This window comes from Lipophrys pholis, assembly GCF_963383615.2.
Source record: "Lipophrys pholis genome assembly, chromosome: 13".
Taxonomy (NCBI): Eukaryota; Metazoa; Chordata; class Actinopteri; order Blenniiformes; family Blenniidae; genus Lipophrys; species Lipophrys pholis.
Genome location: NC_137632.1, coordinates 5,456,672 through 5,477,003, shown reverse-complemented (window position 1 = coordinate 5,477,003; position 20,332 = coordinate 5,456,672). Strand labels below are relative to the sequence as shown.

General features: G+C 44.4%; 3 protein-coding genes across 4 annotated transcripts; 1 reads left to right on the top strand and 2 right to left on the bottom strand.

The window, feature by feature from the left end:
* Positions 1-1,514: 1,514 nt before the first annotated feature.
* On the bottom strand, positions 1,515-4,018 carry LOC308119162 (TLR adapter interacting with SLC15A4 on the lysosome). Its single transcript, XM_080479009.1, has 2 exons — positions 3,888-4,018; positions 1,515-2,733 (listed from the first exon to the last, which is right to left on the bottom strand). The coding sequence occupies exon 2, from the start codon at positions 2,729-2,731 to the stop codon at positions 1,772-1,774; it is 960 nt and encodes a 319-aa protein (XP_080335135.1). The 5' UTR covers positions 2,732-2,733; positions 3,888-4,018; the 3' UTR covers positions 1,515-1,771.
* A 2,191-nt stretch (positions 4,019-6,209) lies between these two features.
* On the top strand, positions 6,210-9,002 carry c9h13orf42 (chromosome 9 C13orf42 homolog; the record flags this gene model as incomplete). Its single annotated transcript, XM_080477852.1, has 3 exons — positions 6,210-6,774; positions 6,847-6,982; positions 8,758-9,002. Exons 1-3 carry the CDS (start codon positions 6,364-6,366, stop codon positions 9,000-9,002), a joined length of 792 nt encoding a protein of 263 aa, XP_080333978.1. The 5' UTR covers positions 6,210-6,363.
* A 3,212-nt stretch (positions 9,003-12,214) lies between these two features.
* rnaseh2b (ribonuclease H2, subunit B) lies at positions 12,215-17,969 on the bottom strand. 2 transcript variants are annotated; one of them, XM_080477782.1, is made up of 11 exons: positions 17,596-17,969; positions 16,767-16,835; positions 15,583-15,690; positions 15,169-15,245; positions 14,567-14,681; positions 13,553-13,617; positions 13,350-13,458; positions 12,997-13,078; positions 12,878-12,923; positions 12,604-12,681; positions 12,215-12,378 (listed from the first exon to the last, which is right to left on the bottom strand). In XM_080477782.1, the coding sequence occupies exons 1-11, from the start codon at positions 17,657-17,659 to the stop codon at positions 12,268-12,270; spliced, it is 924 nt and encodes a 307-aa protein (XP_080333908.1). In that variant the 5' UTR covers positions 17,660-17,969; the 3' UTR covers positions 12,215-12,267. The 2 variants fall into 2 exon arrangements, with proteins under 2 accessions (XP_080333908.1, XP_080333909.1); XM_080477783.1 differs by lacking the exon at positions 12,604-12,681 and having other exon boundaries at positions 17,596-17,773.
* Positions 17,970-20,332: the final 2,363 nt, after the last annotated feature.

Here is a 20,332-nt window from a genome sequence, read left to right as displayed (position 1 = left end):
GTGGGAGAGTATATAGACACACACACACTGCTGTGTCTGTGTCCAGATGGATGGATGGATGGATGGATGGATGGATGGATGGATGGATGGATGGATAGATGGGGGGAAAAGAAGGGCTTCGTCCTGGTTCTGCAATCTTCATTCCTAAAAGAGTCGTTTCCACGATTTTGCACCAACTATAATTTGTCTGGTGCCACAAAGCCTCTTAATTATCTGAAATAAAGAAGAAAGACATTTTTGAATGATTGCTGTACTATACATACACAAACACAAGGTTCCTATTAATGAAGTGTCATAGGTATGATTTAAAAATATTCCAAGTCAATTTTAGCCATAGTGTTTTGTTGGGTTCTTTCTATTGGTTTTCCCACTTTTACTATTTTATGCATCTTGGCCATTTTGGCCTCTTTAGCTGTTTAGAACTGGTTTTCCCATTGGTTAAAGTCGTTTGAGATATACTAGCAATTATTTTACTTTCTTTTTCTTTTTTACTTTTCTTTTTTCCTTTTTTTCTCTTCCTGAAATCTTTGGCTGACTGAGCTCTTTCACCTTACTCAGCTGTTTTCACCTTGCAGATTAAATCTATTTTGAGAATCAGCATGACACGCCAAGAGAATAAAGATGAAAAATGTTTATTTACATTACACAACCTGAAAGCTTCAGGGAGCCGCTCCAGAGGAGCTCAAGAGCCACATGTGGCTCCAGAGCTGCAGACCCTGGGTTTTAGGGCGCGTGTCAAAGTCATGCAGGTTAATAAGTATGGTGACAATACCGCCCCCTTGTGACCGTTGGTCAAACTGCAGACTTTTAGGGATGGTCATTTCTGATCCATTAAGTGTTTGTGAGGAAGTTTGAAAGTCAAAAAAATATTCACGTGACATTCCTCAGTCGAGGGTCACCCACTGGAAGGGAAGTTTATCTCTCAACCTTATTTCACCGGCATCAGTTTCCCTTCATTAGTCAGTTTTAGTCAATCATGTTGGACCTTGAACTGTAATTTGTAATTTTGTAAAAAAAAAAATAATAATACATTTTAAATCCTTAAGCTCATTAGATGTACTTCAGGCGCTATAAACAGTTTTAAAGTTAATACAAGTTAAACTGATCAGCCCCCAAATACACATGAAGAGAGAAGACGATGGGAGCCGAGCTGTCAGAACCCTGAGTCCATGAGTCGCCACTGGAAACTGGGTTAAAGCGCGAAAAAAACCAGAAGTTCATATTTTAAAGCTTCCCAAGTTTGCACAGAAATGTTGTGATTCTGAATCATGAAGACCAAACTGTGTGGATGGAATAACTAAAACTAATTTATTATGAGAGAAGGGAAACTTTATTCTGTCAGCAAAGATTTACTTTCATACGAAGAGTCAAAAAAAGAACATTAAAAGCGTCTTCCCTGTTAAATGATATAATTAATGTATAGGAAAAGATCTGCTCTCCCACATAAATCAGTAACGCTCTTTACTTTGACGACGGTCTGTGTTGCTAGAAATCAAAAGGAAGAACTATCAGTTTCAGTTCTTGTCTTTATTGTCCTTTAGAAACGGAAAACGGCGAAGCAAGAGGAGCCGCTGCAAATTAAAATCACAGTACATCAATTCAGCACTTTCTCCTGGTAATTAATGATAACACAAAGGCTTTCAACATCTTCTCAAGAGCCGATAAAAAGGAAAAATAAATTGTCATCACTGCCAGGCCTTTTTTTGTTCTTTTTTCCGAGTCGAGCTACAATAAATAGTGAATTGGATGACACGGTTCCGTGACACCGGGGTTACTCCTCTTTATTCTCTGCGAGCTGCTCCCTGGAGGCTTCATTTGAAATCTGCAGAAAGGGAGTGCTGATCTCACTGGACTGCATGTCGCTGGCCACCCGCAGCAGGCAGCTCAGCACCATATCCTTGGCCAGGCCGGCCTCCAGGTTTCCCTCCCGGCTGAGCTGCAAAGTGATCTGGTCCAGGCTGGTCAGGACCAGCTCTGAGCCCAGCAGGGGGCAAACGGCGGCCGTGTCGGAATCCGAGCCGTCCCTCGCCATGTTCTCCATCATGTAGTGCTGGTAGAGGTCCAAGATCTTCTGCTCCAGGTAGTGATTCAGGAGGGAGTTTGAGAACGGGCCTTCGCGGCCCTGCAGCAGGAAGCTGCGATCGCGGCCGCTCCCCAGCCGCCAGCGGTTGGAACCGCCCCTCGGGGGGTACGCCGGCCCCCCCTGCGACGGCTGCCCCATGAGAGAATCCCCCGAGGGCTGGAGGACGGGGCCAACGGCCTGCGGATCGGCGCAGACCCTCAGCTCACCGTCGCCGGCCGACGGAGGCAGCACCTGGTCGCCTCCAATATGGAGGTCACTGTAGTTTTTACAGAAGCTCTGACAGAAGGACGGGACGAAGAACGGCGTGTCGCCACCCGAGGGCGAGTGGGCCGGGATCTCTATCCCCGGAGACATCTGGCCGCTCGGGGGGGCTCGGTGCAGATCGAGAGACTGTAAGGGAGAGATGTAGAGCTCGTCTGAAACTCTGCGGCGGTCCGGGCTTCCCGCCTGCTGCGGAGAGCTGTGATGAACGAGGGCAGCGTGTCCCGGTAGGAGGGCCGCCGCCGCCGCCGCTCCCGGTAGGAGGCCTGCCGCGGCCGCCGCCGCTCCCGGCGGGCCGAAGGCACTGAGGAACGCTTTCTGAGGGCGAGAGTCCAACTCCTCCACTTCACCAAAGGTCATGCTCAGTAATGTCGGTTCACAAAGCATGGCTGCAAGAGAGACCACATCAGGCAAAGGTTAATCAAACCAATCAATCATTCAAGGAGAGACGGAACGAGGGAAACAAGGCTGAACATGACGGATGGAGTTTTAAAGTGTGAAAGGCAATGTAGAATTAATGTGAACAATGACAGAGAAATTTCAAGAAATATGAACTATCTTATGAAATGAAAAGAAAAACCTTGAATTAAAAGCTATTTTTCCTATTTAAAGCGAAGCGGCAGAGGTAGTAACTTTTAACATATTTTTCAACACTTTCTGTTGCCTTCAGGTTCTCAGGCAGATAAAGGCAATCACTTTGTTTTTGTTTTTTTGTTGTTTTAAATCTAAACAGGTGTGGTATTCTCCCTCCTACAAGCGAGGGCACATCGAGTTATTTTACACTTAACATTAAGCCGCTCCTAAACTCAACTCCAACACCAAATAAATCAAAGTAGCTCCACATGGAGTCGCCATTCCCACAAATATGTCAAAGTGTTCCCATTATTCTGGCACTAAAGTGATTTAAATATTCTTTTTGTTTGCAAAGACGTTCTCCTCTTCATTCATTCAAGTATCTATTTTTGGAGCCGAAACCTAAACAATAGGTTCCGTTTCAAACGATTAAACCCACCAACGCTTAAATATCTGTAGCAGCTAAGCTTCAAAATGAATGACTCTGGGTACAAAAGTTATGACACAAAAGGTATATTCTCCCTCGACAAAGCAGGATGTCAAAACGTTCCATCAAAAAGCTGCGTATTAAATAAAAGCCGTTTAGTCGGGATGGCGACTCCGTCAGAGAATCTGTCCCCGACTATCATGCAACAGAAAGTGAACATAACATCTGGCTGGATGCCGTTTGGTCACAGTGTCGCCCGGTGGTTCGTCTAATGACCGTCCCGCACGCTGCCAAACAACTGCCTCCGCCAACTTTCATCAATGATCCAGGCTGAGGGCTGGAATGTGGTCGTTTCTATAGAGGACCCAAGATGTGATGAAGGTGGGACGGTCGGCACACCTTCACAATAAAACACTGCGCCTGAATAAAGGAACATGCGAAGACCGAGGAGAACGCTGTCGTTAGAAGTCAAATTTATTTAAGGAATAAAAGCCACCACATCCAGGAGCAACAGCAACTTGTCCCAAACAAACAGCTTCATACCTGCAGGACCAGACACAGTCTTCAAACCGGGTTCAGCTCGTGTTCAAGCTCCCAAAGTCCTTCAGGTGTGGAGAGCCTCTGAAATCGATCTCGTATTTTTCTCAACATCTGCTGGAGTGAGACGAGAGCGTGCATGTGTGATTGTTTGGGGTTTATTTATACCACCAGCACAGGAGGAAGTGGGAACGTAAATGTTTTCACTTTCTTCCCACCGCTGCAAAGTTTAATGCGTTGCTCTCATGAATAAATCCCATCTCATCATCTCCACAATCCAGGTTATATTCCCACACAGTCGTGTAACATAAAGGCTGATATATTACCTTCTTTAATTATGTAATTCACATCCACAGTGCAGATTTACATACTCGGGGCCTCGCCCTGCTTCAGCCTCATGGGACCATCAACATGTTCTCTCCTCCACCTCTCTGCTCTCCTGTTTCTCTTTCCTTGCTGTATTTTAAAGAGGACATCCTCTGCTCTTTTTTTTTCTTTTTTTAAATGGCATGTTGTGTTTTATGCTGGAATTTTGGACTGAACATAAAAAATTCATTCACAAAGTAAAGAGAAATTTGGAAAAAATTTTAATAAAATAAAAAAATCCCCTTTTTGTGTCCCGGGAGGATCAATTCTCTCTCGCCAGAACCGTTGAAATGAGGTCAAATGAAACGCTGCTGTTTCGTTTCTGTGTAAGAGAAACAGGTGTGCGGCTGGCATCTGAAAGCAGAAAAGAAAGTCTGACTTAGAGAGAATATCGGCCGACAGAACGTTCCAGAGAATTTGATTGGGTCTCACATCTCTGTGAAGTCGGTCGAACGAGCAGCTATTTTTATTTGTTGTTGTCGACGGAGAAAAGCGTCGCTCCCTCCGTCATGCGCCTTTGTCTCAAAGCAGAAGTGTGAACTTATAGCCACATTTCATTTCCTCCTTCCGACTGAGAACCTGAGATGGAACTTTACCAGTTGCGAAGCGACAATCTTTATAGTTTGAACTCCAAAAAAAAAAATTAAAAATCAATCTTCTCTCCAGTGAGTATAAATCAGTGATCGGCGTGGCGAGAGCCGTGGAAACTTGCAGGCGTTATTTACGGCCCGGGATTTTTTTTTATTTCTGACATGAAAGCGTCTTGTCTCATTTTTCAATTAGGTCCGTTTTCTTTGGCCTTCCTCCGCCTGCGACAGCGGAGCCCGACAATGGAAGCTCCTGAAACACGAGGAGGCGGGTTCATTTATTAATTAGACGAGGAAACATGAGACACGAGTCAACATCACATCAACGTTCAGAGCTGTTTTAAAGCATCCAGGATGTTGATATCACTCGTTCACTTTGTCCTTCTCGTTCAATACTTCGCTTTTGTTTTGCACTATTTTAAATTAGGTGTTCTCCCCTCCCGGAAAGATGGTTCTAACTGAGGCCAATCACCGCCGGTGTTAATGCATCTTAAAAGAGAATTAAAACTGAAACCTGAAAGTACATTTAACAGGAAGTGCACTACGAAAGGAGACGTGTCCTTAATTGCTCTTTATACATTTTCCTCGGTAAAATTGTATAATAACTAATTATATCATATAGCTTCAGTTAGACTAATGTTACTGAAGCACTGAAGGAACTGATGTCAAACATAAGGCCTGCGGGCCAAAACCGGCCCACAAGAGGCTCCAATCCAACAAGCAGATGGTAAAAATGTCAAATAAAACATTGATTTCTGAAGACATTTCTTAAAAGTAGCGAGACTGAGACCCGAGCTGAGACATCAGTGATGCTGCCGTTAAGGCCGTGCTGCCAGGGTGAGTTTGTAATTACATGTATAATGCAAGAAAAGAAGATTATTTTTACATTTCACTGTATTTTACACCAGAAGGTTTCATTCAAATTGGCTTTATGTTGAGATTGTAGTCATTTTTCAAAGTAATTGTCTGGTTTTGTGAGAATACAGTTACGTCATCCTATATATACTCTGAACAAGCAAACTGTTGTAGTTTTTTTCCGTTAAAGTGCCTTGAAATATCTGCTGTATTTGGTAGAGGGCAAATCAAACTGAATTGAAAAGTGGATCGTCTAACCGCCCCATTCCAAACTGATCTGGACCCACCAGCCTGTTCCCCGGTCTGAGCGCTGCCTCAGGTCTGAGTCGGGACACCTGACACACACACACACACACACACACACACACACACACACACACACACACACACACACACCTGTAATGGCAGCACAGAGTGTCGGGTTACGGCCCCCGTTGCCACAGCAGTGTTGCTGAGCGACATCTGATAGCAGCGACGCCACGACCAGCTCAGGTTGGACACCTGCTTCAGATCCACCACTGTGTCGTAACGGGACGGCGCCACTTCAGCACGGCGGACAGCGACTGGATCCGCCGCTTCAATGCGAAGGTCGTCTGGAAGGATGGACGAGTCCCGCTCGCACGGAAGGCAAGCCGAGTGTGTGACGGGAACCATGAGAGGCTCCGCGTAGCGGCATGTTCAGGAAGATCAACAATGTGTTTCGTCCAAACCATCACGGACACGGAGGACGGGACGGTGGCGGCGGAGTCCGGGCCGGGCACGACTACCACAACGCCTGCACCGTCAGGCTGGTCCGCAGCACCTCCATGCTGGTGGTGGGGGAGAACACCCAGACCTCCACCCTGAAACGGAGCAAGAGCACGGTGAGCATCGAGTCCACCTTGTACTATTATCAGAGGCAGGAGGACAGGATGTGGCTGTACTCCCACAATCAGAACTGCCTGGAGTACCTGGAAGCGCTTGTAGCTCTGCGGAGACGGTACACAAAGAGCGTGAGTGATCTGAAACATAATGACACCAAGGCCTCCGTGTCCTCCAAGAAGAAACCTGCACCGCCGCCGCCGCCGCCGAACAAGGAAGGACTGGTAAGCTTGAATCAACAATGCCAGAAACATCACGTGGGAAGAAACGTTTCAAAACGTGTTTTTCATCCACAGACTCGTCACACCAAACCGCCGGCCCCCAGCGAAGAAGACACGCTGCAGTACTTCGACGCAGTGATTGCGAGCTGTGACCCCGAGCCGCCGCCCAGACCGTACAGGGACGACGGGCACGCCGACGTGGATTTCATAGGCGAGTTTTGAAAGCTCGAACATCGACTGGCACTCCTCACGATGCTTTTCCTCACAGACACGAGAGCTTTGTTGTCCCGCCGTCTGGAAGGAAGAGCTTTGAAAGAGTGAAGCAGTCGCTCGCGTGTAACATCACATCACGTTAGGCAAGATCGAAACGCAGCTTTTCTTGAGTGCTGCCGTACACGCATCCCGTTTTTAATAGTTTCATGCGGTAGTCGCTGGACAGTAACAACAATGTCTGTGAATCTCAGTTTAAATTCTCCTGGGTCTTGGTTCATTCGTTCTCCATACGTGTTTCCACCACCGATGACGTTTACACCCTGTTGTTCCCTGCCGGGTCTTTGTTTCATTACAAAAACCTCATTTTGCCGTGAAAAAGAAACCGTGAAAACAATGCATTTGTACTTGAAATGTCACGCAGGACAAGGACTTCAAATATAACCAAAACATATCAGCTGATGAAAGGAAGAAGGGTTTTAACATTTACTTCAGCATTTAACGCGTGACAAAAAGTTGAGTTGTAACTAAAGGCTGAAAAAGTAAGTGGCTCTTCAAAATAAAAGCTTGATCGGCGATCAGAACTCAACCGGGGATGATAAGAGTATTTTAGTAAACAAATAAAGGTTCAACAATATGCGACAAACTCCGAAGCAACTTCACTAAATACGACCTTTGAGGATTCAACCGTCTATAGTATTAGAAAATATATGGTCCAACTTTGTAATGATAAAATACACGTTTGTGTGGTAACTTGTGTAAATATAAAACTTCTTTGGACTCTTCAGTTGGTGCTGCCGTTCCAGATGTGAGGTTCTTCAGGCACGAACATTAATACAACTTTAAAATATGTTGGATTTGGAGCGTTCTGCTGAAAACCAGCCAGACGAGACCTCTGCTGAGTTTGGAGGCGATGCCATCTCTCATTTAGACCTTTTACTGACCAGAAATAGTTTATTTTTCTCACTTTGGAACATTTGATTTGAGCTTCTTTAGCTTTTTGTTATTAAAAATCTGGTACTATTTGTCTTATGACAAAATATTTCTAGTGTAAAATGAAAATCACAGACCATTGCATCCCGTTTTTATTCTCTCATTACAAATTTTCCCCAAACATTTTGGAATGGGCTTCATAAATTGCAGATGAGACGAGTCATACTATTGTTAACATCTGGAAGATGAAGATTACTGAAAGATCTACCGAGAGAAACGGTCGTTCCACAATTCCTTCCGTGCAATTTGTAGATGAAGTTCACTCAGTGAAAAGTAATTAAGATCTGTTTTTTCACACTACACTTTCATTAAAGTCCTTCATATAATTAAACACCAATTTACGCCATTTATATCGACGTATATTCAAAACTGACATATTTCACAACGTAATTGACAGAAATCTCAAAACGGGATACAACTCTTACTGGGTGCCTTCAAAAAAATGTGTTTTGTTTTATATTCTCGCAGCCAAATAACATATTATACATGTATGATCTACCAAAAAAGTGATTTTTCCATTCGTCCCCTAACAGAATTTTACTTCACTTTTTTGTGTAGCTTTTCTATGTGACATGATGATCCACAGTGTTGAACGCTTCAATAGTTTATTGTCTTTTTGCTTATTTCCTTAAATGTCGTTCTCTTCTATTTGTACCGGCAGTAAACTTGCTCATGTCGCATTTCGCGACTCAGGAAAATATCCTTTTCAATGTGGAAATGCTTCATCGTGAATAAGTCGAGACGCAGACGTCACTAACGGCTCCCGTCCCTCCGCCCCTGCAGTGGCCTCCAGCTCGGCCGAGCACGACCTCCACTCCAACTGGGTCCTGCGGGTCCCTCGGGCCGCCGGCGAGTCCAAACAGCCAGCGGCTCACGACTGTGCCAAGGAGGGCGTCCGGGGGAAGAAGAAGCCGAGCGGCTCGACGAGCAGCAGGCTGCGGCTCCAGAGGAACCCCATCCACCTGCCCAAAGTGGTGGCGAGCGCTTTCCAGACTCTGCGCTTCAAGCCCAAATTAAAAAAGCAGTGAAGCTTGGGGGAGGGACATTGGAAACCGGCGGCGGCGCCGCCACAACGCTGACGGGCAGCCCGGTTTAATTTGTGTGGTCAGACACCGTGATGTGCAGCAGCAGCAACAACAAGAGAAATCTGTCTGCACAGTCAATAGAGACGCTCAATAATTCAGCTTCGTGGAGGAAAACTGGAGTTTAAACGTGTCAAACTTTTTCTGAACCAGTGTTTGACTCCCAGCGAGAAGCAGTTTGAGTAGAACGAATCGACATTAAAGTCAGAAATCCATTAAGAGAGACGGCCTCCTTTATTGCAATTATGTGTTCACTGCCTGTGTCGACGTTTTCTTAGGAGGTCCCAGATTCTGAAAGAAAAGGTTCGTAAGTTTCCTCGACATCAAGAGGAAACTCATCATTTTGGTTTGAAATAAAAGTGCAGTTTCTCAGTTTTCTTCATAGAAATAGGATTTGATCTGCATCCGGGTTACAAATGTAGAACAACACAACATGCTGGTGTTCTGGTTTTCTTGTGTTTTGGGCCTCGTGGTTGGAAATAAACTGCTCCGGTCCAGCCTGACAGCCTTTCTGTGTGGAGTCTGCATGTTCTCCCTGTGTGTGGGCTCACTTCCACATACTCCAGCTAAACACAAAGTGTGTGTGTGTGTGTGTGTGTGTGTGTGTGTGTGTGTGTGTGTGTGTGTGTGTGTGTGTGTGTGTGTGTGTGTGTGTGTGTGTGTGTGTGTGTGTATGTGTGTGTGTGTGTGTGTGTGTGTGTGTGTGTGTGTGTGGAGATTCATGTTTTAGTCAAAAAAGTTTGATCATGTGATTCTGAAAAGTTCCCGGCAGAAGTTGACACGACTTTAGACATCGGTGAAACCAGCGTTGCACCAATCTCAATGAACTACTGCGTCGTGTAGTTATTGATTATCATCTCAGTACGGTTCGTTCACAAGGACTGTAAAGAAACATGGAAGTTGCCAAATATCACTTGCGATAGAAAAGGTCCATTATTAATGTAACGATGGACAATAATGTAGTAATGTTGGGCTTTTTCAGCATCATGAAGCCCAAAATACAATAACTTATCAATCGTTTCAAAAGATATTAGATCCATTAGATTATTAGTTTATTCCAAACTGCAGCAGATAATGTAATAATACATATATCAGGCGGCATTTCTTAGAAAGAAACGGCTTGTTTTGCAGGTTTTGTGCAGTTTGCTAAGAGGTATAGTGGATAGGATGGTGGTAATATTTATTCATTGAGGATACGCTCTGCAACACTCTCATGGGTGTAAACAATCATTTACTATTCTATTACAATATTGGCAGTTATTCATTCATTCATTGCTGTCAGAATGGCCAAGGTTATTACATTATTGGCCATCATTATATTATTGGTTGTTACCACGTCTGAACAGTCGATTTTATTATTGATTTTTATAGTTGCCTCAGAAGGTTTGGACCAGAGGTGTCCAACATGAGGCCTGCGGGCCAAAACCAGCTCACAAGAGGCGGTTAAACCAAGAGAACTGAAGATTTTAAAGAAATCATTGATTTATTTTAACAAACTTCTTAAGACGAGTGGACTCACTGTATGTTCCTACAGGTTTCATTAAAATTGGCTTTATGTTGAGATTGTAGTCATTTCCAGTAGTATTTGTTTGGTTTATATAGATATTTTCATCACCTGTACTCTATGCCACAACAAAGAAATACTTAATTTTTTTAACATTTAAAAGGTTAATTTAAACGACAGGTGTCTTATAGAATTGTGACCCAATGGAAACATGACCCGCCCCACAGAATTTTGACCTCTAATAAGAAACTTTACCTTTTATTAATGTAGATATTTAATATATATGTTACATGTTACAAGTCAAAAGCCACTGCATTGCACAGAAATGAAGTTTACAAGTCTGTGTATACAAAATAGAATCTATTTTCTTAGTATGTATGTGAGGCGTGGAGACGTAGGTCACTTTTCCAGGACATCCAGGGTCACTTTGCCGTGGGGCGGGTCAGAATTCTATTATAGAAAAGTGGCCCGCGGGTCCAATGGGGGGGTCGCACTGGAGATGAAATTGGGCTGAACGTGGCTCCTGGACTGAAACGTGTATCTGACATTAAACCCACGGATGTGTATGTGTTTAGTTTAGTTTAACACGTCTCATTTGTTGGAGGTCGATCCAGTCTTATGTTGGGATCAATTCAGAGAATTTTTCCAAACGTTCAAACGCCGTTTTGTTTAGTTTAGTTTGGTCTCCATACAGCCGACCGCGCCAGCCCGCTGCCTGCGCTGTGCACGGCCTTCGTTAAACATCCAACTATAAACTAATGACTTTGACCTTCGTGTTCCTTTCACATGTTTTTCGGACTGAACTAAAAAAAGAGATAATGTTCAATGTTGTTAACAATACAGGCGTTTCAGCGCCGCGCAGCGTATAGATCAGACCCGCCAAGAAAACTGCATTCCTGAATTCAAAGCCAAACCGTGCCGTGTAACAAAGCCGCTTTTCAAGGTGCGAGTTACAGAGCATCGTGCGGACGTCCGCTCGGCTTTATCAAGGTGAAGTCCAAGAGCGGCGCGGCTTGAATGGCTCCGAGTATCGATGCCAAAGTTAAACGCTCTCAGACATTAACTGTCACACAAGGAACTGATTAAAAAAACACTGACGGTCTCTCTTTGTTGGCGTTCTTTAGACATCCTCTCCTCTGTGTGAGGAGTTCACATGCAGTACTCGCTTTGGCCACTTGGCGAATCGGTGAGATCTGCAGCAGCGGCGGCGGAAAAGTGGATTGAAATTCAAGACGCGATCAGACAAACCAGAAACTTGCAGCCAATTGAAAACCTCATTCAGAGCGTAAGACCAAGAGCCTCCCTGATCCCAGTCTGAGGTTGGGAATCATTCTGCGCAGCTCGGGGCGGTTTTCTGTAGGCAACGAAGAAAAACTGTAAAGTTCAAATATGAGGTTATTATGGAACGACTGTCCCACTCAGGATGACAGAAAATGGTTAAAACCGTTAGAATAGCTGCATTTTGCTTTACAGCTTTTTACTCATTTGGTGTTTTAAGCACTTCAGTGGTGCCGGAGCTCTTTGCTTCGCTCCCACACTCGGAGTAACCCGAGTCGTCTCAAAGACGCACGTACTGAGGATCGAACCGGCAACCTCGTGATTGACAACGAGCCACAGCCGCCCGTCAAGCCCGCGTGAAATGAAGCGCTCGACTCGTCTCCTCGTCTTTATTACAAACGTTGTCGCACTACAAGTCGGTAGCTGCGTTCACTTCTTCTCTGCTTTGACCTTGGGGCTGAAGAAGGACGACATTGGCTTCATGCCGCTTTTGTCCACCTTGGCCAGAGTTTTCTGAGCTGTCGTCATCTTCTTGGGCGGCTGGGATGAAAAAAAACAAAAAAAAAAAAGAGAGAGAGAGAGAGAGAGAGAAGGGGAGAAGAAGAAATCAATATGTCTGGATGACCTTGAAGGGAGACAGCAGGGAATTCATTACACATCATGAACTTCGCTTCAATCTGAGGAGAGGCGCGTTGCTCCGTCACCCCCGGCCGGACGAACACAAGCAAGCAGAGGTGAAGCCACCGAATCTCGTCGGGAACTCACTTTACGTGCAAAGTCTTCACTGTTGAATTTGGTGTAGTCTTCTCCTGCCTCCACCGGCTTGTCGGAAAGTTTCCTCTTCTGCCAAAAACCACGGGGGGGGGGGGACACATGTGCTCTTCATGACACCACCCAATATCATTCATTCCTCACAAACCAAACCAACACGGCTCAGGATGGAATCTCAAGCAGGCGTTTAAAAAAAGGACGACAACAGCAGCTGAGCAAAGCGAGCAGAGGTGAGAGGAAGTGCAGCTTCAGAGAGGAGAAGACGAACCTTGGAGGGCGGCGCCGTCTCCGTCGGACTCGTGAGCTCTGGTAACCTGTGGAGGGGTGAGAAGCAGCCATGTTGAACCGGCAGTGGAGAAGCACTGATGTTAATCATCTCTGACTCACTCCAAGTGTTTGAGCAGCGCTTTGCTCAGCTCCTCGCTGATGTACTCCGATATCAGGCCGTGGGCGTAGCGCAGGTAGTCCTCTGTAGCAACGAAAACCAATTCAGACCTAATGAAATATTTCTACTTCAGTTATTTAAAAATCCAATTTAAACTTGGGGGGGGGGGGGGGGGGGGGGGTTTCTCTCCCCAGTCATGTATAATGAACATGAACACACAGACAAACACTTATGCACCACTGCTGCCATCTAGTGGTTTGTTGCTGCAGAAACAAGCTGCTTTAACGTTGTGAAAATAAAAAGGAGAGTTCTGAGATTCCTTTCAAACCTCTAAAGCTTTAACGGGTCACCTCACCTTCATGGTCATCGTCCGGCTCCGACTTCACCCTGACATACGTAGCAGACTTCACTCCTTCGCCCACAGACACATTTCTTATCTTGAGAGCAGCAACAGTTTTCTCCACCTGCAGCGAAGCATCAAGAGAAACGGTTGGTTTTTTTAATTCATTTAGACGCAGTGGTGCTTTCTTGTGTTCCAGCCGACATGACCTTGATTACCTTCTTTTTCAACCACTTCATGGTTTTCTCTTCACTGTATCGGTGAAACTTCTTGCTTCCCACCTCTAAAAGTACAGATCACAACATTTAGCCGCTCGAACTTCACAGGTCCCATATCACAGATTTTTTTTAACAATTTCACGTAGGTGTCAGAGGTCCAATAATGTTGTATTCAAAGTGTATTTCCCCTGAATTTCAGTCTAAAAGTCCCTCTAGTGAGCTCTACTGAGAACAGGCCGTCTGTCCACGTCTACTCCAGGCTCGTTTCAGTGAGAAGAGCTTTTCTGGTGTTTCAGATTAACTGGATTCCCTGGTAACCGGTGATCTTTAATCCTTTTAATTTCTTTAATTTGATCTTTTATTCCTTGTTGCTACAAATAACAGACGTTAAAAAATCCGTAGCCGTCCTGACGAAGGCCGTTTAAAAGCGTTTAGAATGAAGTTTCTAAGTGTCTTATTTTAAGATTTGCCATTAAAAGCACCAACGATGGACCATAAAGGAAGTCGGTCATCACTTTACAAGGAAACAAGTTAATCCGGAACACCGGTATAACGCCCTAATGTTTACAGTGGATTTATCACTATGACCCATATGAGCGCCGTCGTTCAACCAGTTTGAAGCGGAATGTGACCCAGGAGGAGAAACTAGGCGAGTTTAAAATATTGTGTCTGAATCTGTTACTCAGTTTGGTCCTGTGTGTTTTTACAGTTTAAACTAACTCCTGCAAACTGTGAGGGGAAACGTGTTTCATATTATACTGAATTTCTTCAATATACCAGTGAGGCAGAGCTCCACTACCAGAGGGAGGGGCTATTTCCCCACATGATGTCACAAAGGGAAGATCTCGATTCGCCTGCGCGAGCTCACATTCACTAAGGGAGTGGAAGCAAGCGGGTGACGGAGACGACAGACTTTCTTCCCTGCAGCGGCCTCGTGCACATATTACTGTTAGAACGGCATTAGAAAGTGAATTGTGCTGAACGTGGGACCGTTAAATAAATGCTGCGGTTCACCTTTCTCCTCGGTGACGTGGTGCAGGGCGGCCAGCGAGCGTGTGCAGCCGAGCAGCCGCGAGCACGCGGGGAAGGCCTCGTCCACCACCAGCTGCTCCACCGGCTGAAACTTTCCCTTCATGAGGGGAAACGAACAAAGACGTCTCATAATGCTGAACCTTTATTTCCCTGCGTTGAGTTGTACCGTGAAGAAAGGCTGAACAATATAAGTGGGAATGGAAAACGTGTACAGAAGTGTAATCTGATTACATAAACCAGTTGGACATTGTAATAGAAGCTCTTTTCCTTTTCCTTTTCTAACTCCAGGTAGTTGTCTGAGCAGAAGACAGGGACACCCTGAACCTGAATGGAAACTAAAACATCCAGACGACGAGCTGCAAGTTTCAATCAGAGTCTCGTTGGTTAGAAGGTTTAGTTAATCTACAGATATCTGAAGCATAAAACAGTGGATTAGTAAAGAAACTAGACGTCAGTGCTGCAGGCTTTTTACATAGCCGTTTTTTTCCCCCTCCAGTTTCAGTTGAAAATGTGTAATAACACTGTGTAATTACTGAGATCTCAAACAAAACTGCAGAGTCGGGAGAAAAGCTTCAGTTTCTTACCTCTCTGCCAGATTTGATCAAATATGGTAAAATTAAATAGAGAGGATCCATTGGAGTGACAAAGATGAGTTTCCCGTCTGTTCAATATAAAGGAAATAAAAAAAGAAAAGACAGATAAGTAATGTGTTGAAACGGATGATTGAAAGGAAAACTCCCGTTCCAGTTGTGTGGAATGTCAATGAACTTTATGTTGACATTTCTAGACGCTTCTGAAAAGACGGATCCCGTTTTAACTCTGTCCGTCTCTCCGAGATGTGAAGTGTTGCACGTCAGCATTAAACAATTCTTAATATATGAATACAGCATGTTGATGGCACCACTCCCTCATATCCCTCGAGTCTCTGTTGAAGCTGGAGCTTCAGTTTATAACTCAGTTGGACGTTTGTTTCCGCGGTAATGAGTGAAGAGACTCACCTCGCTGCACCGCCTGGCCAATAAACCAAGAGCGGAAATCTTGTTGGAACGCTTTGACCTCGTAAAGCTGCTCGTCTCGGCTGCCCAGCAGGTACAGAGACGCTTCATCTGCACCAAAACAGGAACAAAACACACGTCTCACGTCTTTCTACTAGATGCAGATGGTTTCCATAGGACCGACGTTCACATTCGACTTCAGCTTTGATCGTTACTGATTGACTGGGGAACAAACGACCCAAAGACAAAGAGAACCGGTGATTAAAACAACAGCGTAGAGATGGTAACATGTGGTCGGGGATGAACCCTGGACTCGTGTTGAAAATAACTCGATTCTTCTTCTGAGAGTTGAAATGTGTCTCTCAGGGGTCTGCAACCGAAAGGCCTTTTGTCACTTTCCAATAAATGAGATTTAACTGGAGCCCTGAAGCAGGTTCAACCTTTAAAACGATCATATCGCGATAAAAATCATATATGTATTTGATATATGAAGAATAATCTTATCTCGTGTTGTTTCCTTTATGAACTTTCAGTCCTGATTTAGGTTGTAAACATTTCATCACATTTTCTGCTGTTTTGGACCAGATTTTTGTAGTTTAGCTTTTTTTTTTTCAACATTTTTGAAACGATCTTTTTACAGCTGTTTTAACCACCTTTTTTGTTTTAACCGTTTCATGTTTTGTTTTTCCTTTTTTAAGCTTTTTTTCTTTTAGAAATAAAGGTCATTTTAGGTGTTTCTTTAAGATGTTTTAGCAGTTTTCTCTCACATCTTCTCGTTTTACCAAATCCCTCTTTAATTACTTTGTTATTTTGAGTTCTTTTGCTGTGTTGAGGCTTGTGACATTTGATCAGAGACAGAATACGACTCACTAATAAATCCAGGTCTGTGCTTTCAGAAGAAATACTTTAAATATCACGTGATAACATCAAGAAATACGAGCTGAAATTACACATAACAGTTTTACGCAACTCAGAAACACTGTGTTGTCTCCAAACAGCAATAAGATGAAATGCTGTCCATGTATTGAGATTCAGTTGTTTTTATATGATTAATTATACTCGTAGTTCGAGAAATGTGGGTTATATCCTTGCTTATTGTTATACAGGATGACACAACAGTATTAAGTTAATCAAACCAGGGCAAAGTTGAAGTGATTCATAAATACACAAGATGAAGAAGGTCGAACCTGTGGAGGGATTCCTCAGTCGCACAAAAGCTGGATCACTGTTGTGCTTCTGTGTGTCGACGACCGAGTCTGTGGACACATGAAGGGAATATGATTATCTACAGAAACGTTGGATTCATGTGCAGACATGCTGGTTTTATAAATATTCCGGAGACGTTTCACTGTATTTCAAGGCAAGGCAGATTTATTTGTATAGCACCAGTCAGTGTTTTATAAGGAAATAAGAGGGAATACATTGAAAGAAACTTCATCTTAAGCAACTGATATTATGAAAAACATCAAAACAAAGCGATTAAGAAAGGCAAAGAGAAGACAGTAAATACACGATAAACCTTATTAAGATAAACATAATAAAATAAGTAAAATCTAATGGATGGCCTGAGCAAATAAGTGTTTTAAGTCCTGATTTAAAAGAAATGAGTGTCTGGAGTCTGTTTTTATATTCTACAAGTCAGTCCGAGATGTCTTTAGGCCCAAGACCATTTAAAGCTTTATAAACTAGAAGTGATTGTCTTTTTTACTGAGACCTGCACACTGTTAACAATAATCCAGCCTGCAGAAAATAAGTGCATGAACAAGTTTCTTAATATCAGACACTCCTGTGCATGTGCATCCTTCTAAACAAAACAAACCCATGTCAATGCAGCGTGGATGAAATACAGTACTTATGCACAACAGTCAGAATGCAAACATATAATCTGTAATCTGATCTGCATGATTTAAGTTATCACATTGGTGTCCGCCTGTCCATTAGGAGATCATGATGTTTCCAGTCTGCAGAGCTACGTCACTTAGCACAGTTAGCACGGCAGAGCTCCTTCTAACCTACCTGCAGCGATGACAACCCAGCTGTCACTTTCTGCGTTTGGAGTTCGCTTCTTTTTAGTAGCCATGCTGTGTAAGTGGAGTTATTAAAGGCAGTGTGCTGGTGTGTGGCGTTATTGTTCTTTTATGGGCCGAGCATGGGACTACTGCACTTAGCTTGACAACATGAGCTCAGAAAAGGCGCCTCTCGCCTTCCACTTCCTGTAATAAACTCTAAATGGAATAATCAGCTCTCTTCTTCCTTTTCATCCAATTTTACAAAGCAATATATTTTAAAAATACATATATTATGTGTAGTCTTTATAAAAACAGGTTAAAACGCTGGAAAAGGGGAGCATTAACTGAAAACTCGCACCCCTGTTTTCGAAGCGGTGGTACGGTCCGCGGTGTGACGTCTTGCTATAAATCTAAAGTACCCTGTGAGTCCACTAGAGAGCGCCGGAGGGCCTCTTCTGAGCGCTGCACTGCAGGATGGCGTCTCCTCTGCACAGTTGCTCTCCCGCGCACTAGTTTCCCTCCAGAACCTGGAGGCCTCTGCTCTCAGGTGCAGTGCGCGAGATGTTCGGTGGCCAGTTGTCCTTTGGCACGCTGGCACACAACAGATTGGGGGATCCATCTGTCCTTCAATAAAAGGGAGGGCATCTCTCGCCCTCACTCAGGATGTGACACTGTGTTTCCCAGTTGGTTTACAGTGAGTCACTTTGGTTTTTTTTTCTTTTTTTTGGTTTGTTTTTTCTCTCCTCCTGCACTGTTTACTCACACAACCAAACTGGAATATGTAGGATGCATGTGTGTGTTACCAACTCTTGTTACATGACAATGGCTGTGTCATCATTTTTTGAATCATTCACCAGCCCTTCCCATCCTGCTCATATGTTCATATTGCTTCTTTTTTCCCCCAGCTGTTGATTCACCTAACATCATCACTATGCAGTGTCCCTGCGGAGATCAGAATGATGTAAAGGAAAACCGGTCTACACAGCAATCTCTGATTAGTTTCAGACTTGCTCATCTTCGTGTCACCTCTTTTCTTATTTTTGTGTCTTGTGTCGATTGGCCTTCCTTTTTTTGTGTGTGTGCCCATTTTAAAATCATGTCACCCTGCAGGCCTATTTGCCCGGACGGAGAAACTTGTGTTTGAAACCCTTTGAACACGGTCTCAGCTCCTACTTGAAATCAGTCAGATTTATGTTGCTGTACTGGCAAAGAGAGCGTGGGTGAGATATTGTCTGTGAATTACTTGTTTTATGTGTCCTGTGAGTATCATACACAACAGTCTGCGCGGCTAAACAGAATATTCCATGAAAGCTTTCTTTCATTTTGGGTTGCTTGAGGGAACGTCTGTGTTTCTGACTGCCAGGCAGAACAACAGCGCTCTTTCTGATACACTGGACCACAGACAGCCCCAGAGAGCCGAGTGCTCTGTCACCAGCGCGCAGACGAGAACAAAGTGGGCCTAAATTTAGGTCCGAGCGTGGCTTTCGGACCCAGAGACCCCCTTGATCGTTTATCGCCATTCATCTAACAGAGAATTTCAACTCTCTCTTCTGAGTTTTCTATTTCTTTTTCACAAGTGAAGCGGCTCCTGTGAACTTCTCTGTGGAGGTAAGGGTTTATTGCAGCTGGCAGATGGTTGGTCACACTCTGCTGAACACATTGAGCAGCCTGTGGTCCTATCTATTGCTGTGGCCTCATTTGTGGCGGGTCCAAACGCAGGGCGACTGGTTACAGCCTACATATCGACTCAGCATCGAGCTCCCGCGTCACTGCTGTGTGAAGTGCATCACAGATTTTCGCTCTCTTCGTCATCCGCCTTGAGAATTTATCATGTGGAAAGTGTCATTTTTTTTCAAGAAACGTGCACATCCACCAGAGAGCCTTTTTTTTGCATCTGTCATGGCTGCCAGGCGAAGCGGGTTATAAATAGAAAGGCAACGTCACTTTGGGTGCCCGTTTTTCTGTGTAGATATGCACCATTGTCTCAGGAAGCTGTTAAAAAAACCCACATCGTGACTGAAAAGTTAAGATTCTCAGCTCCAGGATGTAAAGCAACACTGGGCCGACGTGCACACAGATGCACTCTCATGAAAACAGATGTGGGGAGAATTTCCCTCCGCAGCCGAAGCCTTTGAGTCATCATCTGGGATTCCCTTCCTCTCACTTCCAAATATGGGTGGGATTGTGAGAGAGCGGGAGGAAGAATGTGGAAAGCAGTGGAACCCCCTCGTGATGTCAGAGCTGTGGAAGAGTGAGCCTCACGCTGCCTGGAAATTCTCAGGAAGGAATGTCGGGAATGCAACAATCACCGAAACGCTATTCTCTCATGCATGTTTGTAGAAAAATCTGGGTCGTGGCACACGTGTGCACCCACACACACACACACACACACACACACTCACGCGGTGCATTTTTTTCGCCAGTGCTCTCACTGGGGAGATATTCCTTCCCGTAAAAGTCGTATTCCTCTCCCCCCCCCCCCCCCACCCACCCACTCAACAAGATGGTGACTCCTTCTTCCCAGCATCAGCGGCTCTGTGTGAGGCCTCTGGATGAATGTGGTATTTTCCCTCTCGCAGTGTGAGAGCATTGTGATGGATCGAGCATTAGATGTTGAGTGCTTGATGTGGCTCTTTATGTATTTGAAAGTACACTTGCCTCAAAATAACAGATATATCCCTTTGAACCCGTTGAAGCGTTTCATGAAAGCTTTGACCGAGCGACCATGTCATTCTCCTTAAAAG

Excerpts from the sequence above, each read along its gene's own strand:
- LOC308119162 (XM_080479009.1), bottom strand. The coding sequence starts at position 2,731 with ATGCTTTGTGAACCGACATTACTGAGCATGACCTTTGGTGAAGTGGAG.
- rnaseh2b (XM_080477782.1), bottom strand. The coding sequence starts at position 17,659 with ATGGCTACTAAAAAGAAGCGAACTCCAAACGCAGAAAGTGACAGCTGG. Across the intron at positions 15,246-15,582 it reads TGGCCAGGCGGTGCAGCGAG|ACGGGAAACTCATCTTTGTC; the intron begins GTGAGTCTCTTC and ends TATATTGAACAG. Across the intron at positions 14,682-15,168 it reads TGATCAAATCTGGCAGAGAG|GGAAAGTTTCAGCCGGTGGA; the intron begins GTAAGAAACTGA and ends CCCCTCATGAAG.